Source organism: Saccostrea cucullata, unplaced genomic scaffold, assembly GCF_032062105.1.
Source record: "Saccostrea cucullata isolate Sc308-1 unplaced genomic scaffold, CSIRO_AGI_Scuc_v1 ctg11666, whole genome shotgun sequence".
Lineage (NCBI taxonomy): Eukaryota > Metazoa > Mollusca > Bivalvia > Ostreida > Ostreidae > Saccostrea > Saccostrea cuccullata.
The window spans coordinates 63,990-70,372 of record NW_026936504.1 but is presented as its reverse complement, the minus strand read 5'-3'; the positions used below and the strand labels follow the sequence as shown (position 1 = coordinate 70,372).

General features: G+C 36.9%; 1 protein-coding gene across 1 annotated transcript; it reads right to left on the bottom strand.

Annotated features, from left to right (window-relative positions):
* Nucleotides 1–880: 880 nt before the first annotated feature.
* Nucleotides 881–2,545, bottom strand: LOC134245731 (piggyBac transposable element-derived protein 4-like). Its single transcript, XM_062727990.1, has one exon. It carries the CDS (start codon nt 2,543–2,545, stop codon nt 881–883), a length of 1,665 nt encoding a protein of 554 aa, XP_062583974.1.
* Between the last annotated feature and the right edge of the window lie 3,838 nt (nt 2,546–6,383).

Here is a 6,383-nt window from a genome sequence, read left to right as displayed (position 1 = left end):
GATTTTTAAAAAAAAATTTCCGAGCATTTGTAACTTTATTTGTAATGGCAGAGTTAAATTCAAGTGTTGATGGTTCTTTCCACTTCTTCTTAACAGAGTGGTATCTGAAATAACCTGAAAGTTAAAACATTAAAGCAGAATGACAGAACATTTACTTTTTATAACAATTTATGTATTATTAAAATTGTTTTTAACCCATTTCCTTCTGCAGCCAATTCAGCTGGGCTTATCAGTAATACGGAGGATAACAGAGCTGCTGCTGAGAATGCTAAGTCAATTAGCACCATGCTTACATTCTGCTGGATAATTAGATAACTACTGTCTAGAGACATAATAAAGTATATATTTTCTAAAAGCTCTTAAAATTCTGCATCTTACAGTATAATTTTCAGAATGCAGAAGCAATATTATCCTCAATAATACTTTGAGTAAATAAAAGAAAATTTGTAAACACAATTTTTTGTTTTAAATTATTTTTATTTACATGCATTTTACTCAAATAAAGTGAATGTAAACAGCACATTTTTTTTGCATAAATTCATAAAACAAATATTTCTGCTTCAAATACAGTTCACAGAATAAAAATATCTTGAAAAATAAAAAAGTTATTACATTTCTTGAAAATGGAGTATTTCTTGACATAAACATCATTTATTTGCTTTGCTTCAAATTTACTATAGCCAAGAAAAAAATTATTTTAACAACAAATTTTAACTATAACAATCTGTTTTTAAAGTGTTTATATTGTAAGATAATGAATAAAAAGAAATATCTATTTTAAAAAGTTCAAACTTCAATGTACTTACGTAAAATTTATGAAAAATAAAACAATACTAAGTCCACAGAATTATCCATTTGAACAAACATTCCTAAACACAATTCACTTGTTCAACATTCTCATAATATGTTTTGAGCTGCACTCTAAGTGCACTGGAACACCACACTGCTGGCACCCAAATTTTGTTACTCCTTTTCTCTGTCCCTGCGGCCCAGAAAGTGAACATTCACGACACACCTTGTTCTTTGGGAACATTTTCACAATGTCGTGGGCAGTAGCCCTGCCCCCACAGTCAACTTTTGGTGGCTCCCTTCTAGCCCTGGTGTCACCAATCAGATCTTCCACCAGTTCCTCGATAAAGTCCTGGAATCCTGGCCACCTCTCCCTCGCGGCGTGGGTGTGAATGTCCTTGGCGACAATGTATGCGTTATGGGCCGATGCCATCATCAAGTAAAAAAATATGCGGCGCCACCATTTCTTTGACCTGTAGTTTAGCTGGTAATACCCCACCATTTGATCACAGAGATCCACTCCTTTCATGTTCTTTTGATAATCAGCCAGCATGAGTGGGACTTGAACGACACGATTCTCAGCTGCTCTCCTTGAAACTTGACCACGGTGGGTTGGATCATGGAAGTTGGAAAGTACCGTCACTGGTTTAGTGTCCTGCCATACACAGTAAGTCAGGTTGTCTTTCTGGGCAACCTTGAATTCATGTTTCTGAAGACCAACTTTGCTTGGTAGTAGGTGTTTAGGAAGACCTTTTCTATTCACACGTACCGTTCCACAAGCCATGATTCCCCTGATGTGAAGGTCGTTCAGAAGTTCCGGACTTGTGTAAAAATTGTCCATGTAGACACACAAGTTGGATCCAAAATAATGATGGCACAGGTCCATTACAACTCTATGAGTAAGTCCTTTTTCTTGGTTATTTTCTTTCCCTGTGTATACTTGAAACTTGCTCAAGTATCCGGTATCGCTTTCAGCAAGTGCCCAGACTTTCACTCCCCATTTTACTGGCTTTGCGGGTAGGTATTGCCGAAACGATAATCTGCCCTTAAATTTGATCATACTTTCATCTACCGTCGCATTCCCATAGGGCACATACATTTCTTCAAACTTTTTATTTAGAAAGTCCAATAAATAACGGATCTTCCACAATTTGTCGGGTGTGTCTGGCTGAATTTCATTATTCTGTACATGGAGGTATCTCCAGATCAAGAAAAATCTGTCCCTGGACATCACTCTGTTGAAATTTGTTACAAACATCCATTTGTTTTGCCTCCAGTAGTCAGCTTTGTCTGGCAATCTGAGGATGCCCATAGCAAAACATAGGGCTAAAAACGCCTTGATGTCTGACTTGTCAACGGGCGTCCATTTTGGAGCAAACGGAGGGGGTGGGGTTTTCTCGCGTTCTTGTTGTGCATAATTGTTCGTTTCTTGAACTAACCTGTCTAGAAGTTCGTTAGTCCAAAATAACTCGAAGTACTGGCCGGCTGACGCCTCTTCCGGATGTTCAACTGTTGCGCCACCGATTTTTCTGAAGACATTTCCAATACGTGGATGAAAATTTTCAGACGTCCACTCGCTCTGAAAGCCCAAAAAATCGGCTTCGTCATTGCTGTCCTCCTGAAAAATGTTGTGTATCCAATCATCAACATCTCCACGAATGATCTCTCTTTCTACATCTGCAATATTCTCCTCTTGTTCCTCATAATCTCCCTCAATATCACTACCATCGCTCAGTCCTTCTTCTCTGTCCGCCATTTTGAAACTACGATCGCGTCAGTGACTCGGATTTCCTTTGTTTTAACCAAAATTTCCCCCAAAAAAGAGGTATCTAGTTTCATTTTTAATGCGCATGAGCAAGGGAAATTTCCACTGTCTAAATCATGCAAACGTTTTATTCATACGGGGCTTTTACATAGTAATTCAAGGGCCTCTAAGACGCTTGTATGAAAACAACGACTGTAGTGGTACGCCGAAGATAGCGCACATGACGATAACAGTCGTACCACGAAGGAAATGGGTTAAACACTCCAGGGGTTTTCCATCTTTGAGCATGGGGTTGAAACCATCTTGCTTTAAATAATAGAATCTAATTCCACACAAATAATGTTTGATTGTAGAATGTTTAATTTGTTTATGTTCATCACAAAAAGCTACAAAGCCCATAAGTAACTTTTCTGTAACTGGCGGAAGACTTCCATCATCCCATGTTGTGCCATGAAGTAGAAGAAACTTTGTGTAGGAGTCCATACCTGCTTCATAGACAGTTAAAGTTGCAAGGGCTAGAGTACGAGTCCAGAGATTGTCTATTGGGCTGTCCAAAGTTTCTCGGATAGTGGTGGACATGGTGTTGGTAGTTCCTCTGTATCCGGCATCAGTTGTCGGAATTTCTTTATCTGCTATGATCTGTTGCCGCACTTCTGGAGAAATAATTTCCATGTCGGAGATCGACCTTGCTGGCACACTGAATGACCGCCTAGACATCTGGCTTAATAATCACTGCAGGTACGTACTGCGTACGACATCGGAGGTAACACTAACCTGGATTTGACATGCTGCCATGGCAGACTGTAAGGTGAAGTTTGATGAAGGCTTGCTTTTTCGTGTCAATTGCAGCAAAGTTTGCTGACAAAGTTGTAGCGTGTTTACAAGTGCACTCTCTAGTTTGTGGTTGTTGCCGAGGCCTTTAGAAGTCCCATGGACTGAAGTTGACTGCATTGTATCACTGCAAAGTGATGATTGGGTCGTCGGTTGTATAACTGTCGTAGAGTCCCTGTATGGATAGTGAAGTATTGTGAAACAGTTTCTGTGTTTAAATAGAGTTTGTACTTATAATAAGCAACACTGCTGGATATTTTACTTTTTTTCAGTATTTGTGTTAGCACTATAATCTAATTTTCGCACCATATGATCTGATTCAACAGCTTGTCCATGAGATAGGCTTTCTAGTTGTAAACGAGTAGCTGCAAGCATTTCTTTCTCATATTAAATTGCCTCTTCATTTTGTGTCTTCTTCAATAATCTCTTTTCTGTTTCTATCTGTGGTTGATTCTTCAGGCTTGTTATTTCTTCTTTCAATTTTTGTATTGTCTCTGTTGTATCATTAGTTGTTGGCATTGATGCGCTTTGCTCTTACCCTGGGTAATAAGGGCTTCAAGTATCTTATTAGTGTTTGATTGGTAACCAAGGTCAATATTTTGGAAACCTTTTGCAATAGCCTTCTCCAATCTCTCATTTGAAATGAGTAGAAGCTTAAACTCTTCCGAAGCTACATTTATGTCAGTGTGTTCTTTTGAGTCTTACTTGTTTTAGAGTGGTTTCTTCGGGAATACTTTGTTCTGATTGGTGAGTTAATAGCAAAAATTTCCATGAGAATTTTGAAGTGATGGTTAATGAAGAGCTGGTATTGGTTTCCTTGTATTCTGATTGTCCCTGTTGAAACAAATACTGTAACATTGTAAATTAAAGCTCCCTCTGTTGTTTTAAATTCAATTTTTATGCAAGTTTCAGAGTTGACTGGTTCTGCCCAATTTCTGGGTGAGTCGACCCAGTTGACACTTATGTCATTTAATTTCCCTAGGTTTTCATAATAAAAAAACATGCAGTGCTTTGATCCATAGGCCCAATCTCTCTTCAGACGTATGTAAAGTTATAATCTGTGCATATTCTTCATAGATGCTTGTGTCCAATTTTTCAAACAAATTTTTCTTTGCTTTGCCTGTACCTATTTGAACATGAACACTAGCACCTGAGAAATAAGAGTAATTCTAACATTAAAAGTATATATGCTCATATGTAAATAACACTACTTCATTGATTATTCCATAACCAATAAAGCATATTGGTTCAATTAAAAAAAAAATCCAATAGATTTGAGTACAGAATTGACCTTTAAGTCATGAACTGTTAACAGGATAATAGAAATCTTCTTAATGACAAGATACAAACTGCTATCTTGATAACAGTCGCTAATAATGAAATTATTTCTGAGTATTTAACATGCTATGCTGAGCATCTCGAAGTACTAACTGAGGAGTTTGAATGTATCTAGTGTAACAATCTGAAGACCATCTACCTAAAGATTTGATTAGATGATCATCCTAGCGCATGCTGCCAAAGTGGCTGCCCCTATTTGAAAAGAATGTCCATTGTATTTTGTAGAATCCACCCCTACTCTGTCTAAAACTTGCTTTAAACTTGCTTTAAACATTCAATTTATATAAAACTTTAAGACAAGGAATAAGTTTCAAAATTTTAATTCAGTTTCATATCTCTAATAGATCAGTCTATCTTTATATATATTTGCTGTAATAATGCACTTGCTCTTGCAGAAAATGCTTTGTGGTACTCATAGAAAGCATACGAACCCTTTGTCATTGATGACATTTCGACAATATTTTTTTCATATGCGTTAAGTTCTGCTCTACGCCAAGGATAGCACATAACATTTTTGAATTTCGTGAAAGTCAGAATAAATTCACTGATGGTGAGATTCCTCAAGAGTTTGTTGTCGCTGGAATTTTTTAAGATAACTATCTTGCCTTCGCTATCTTGAAACTTACTTTCTTCTATCTCATGAGGCAATAACAACTGTGCAAGATTAATGTTTTTATCTTGAATGATATTGTTCCTTATACTTGTTGGCCTAGTCTCAACATACGGAAGGCTGTCCGAAGCTTGTCCAATTCTGTTAGTGTCGATGGATGAATTTAAGTTGTGGCTATAGAAGCCTACAACTGGCGATTCGGATTCCGTATTCACGTTTGGATTTTCCTTTAAATTCTTCACATCTTCTGAAATCTTAGAGAGAGATCGCTGCAACGTCTCCAATGTATTTGCGATGTTGGCCATTCAATTTTGACTGTCTTACTCTCACATTATCACTTTTCCTTTTCCGTGTTGACATTTTGAAAGTTCAAAGTTCACCGAGCTCGTGACACGACTATTCAGTGATCCATTAAAAATTGCTCCGCTGCCACATATAGACACAGTTAATAAAACAGGTTTCCAAAATTGAATCGATTACATTGTACAAGTATCCATTTCTGTTTAATGGTCAAATATTCCATAGGAATCCAAAAAATTAAGTTAAAAAACAGCAGAGATCAATGATAACACTAGAATCAAGCTATTGTCTCTAAATGAAATGATTTCATTGGCTCATGAAAGCACGTGATAAAAATAGTCTGATAAATGGTGCGAAACTCTATACTTTTATATAAACAATATTTAATTACATTAAAAACATTAAAAAATGTCTGATTGACTGGAATACCAACATTTGTTAAAAAAATGGTTCATCTTTTAAAGCCTTGGAATATTTTCGAAATTGCATGTTTTTAGCTCTACTGGTCAGAGACCAGAAGAGCTTATGCGATAGTAATGCGTCCATCGTCCGTCCGTCTGTCTAGCTGTCTGTCTGTCCGTCTGTCTGTCTGTAAACAATTTTTCAAAATGCTACTCCTCCTACAGTTTTAGTCTGATTTCAATATAACTTGGCACACAAGTAGACTACACTAAGATACATAATTCTGTCTATCGGTTTTTGATTTCGATGAACGGTGTTGCCGTGGTTACTAAAAATAGAAATTTCTGT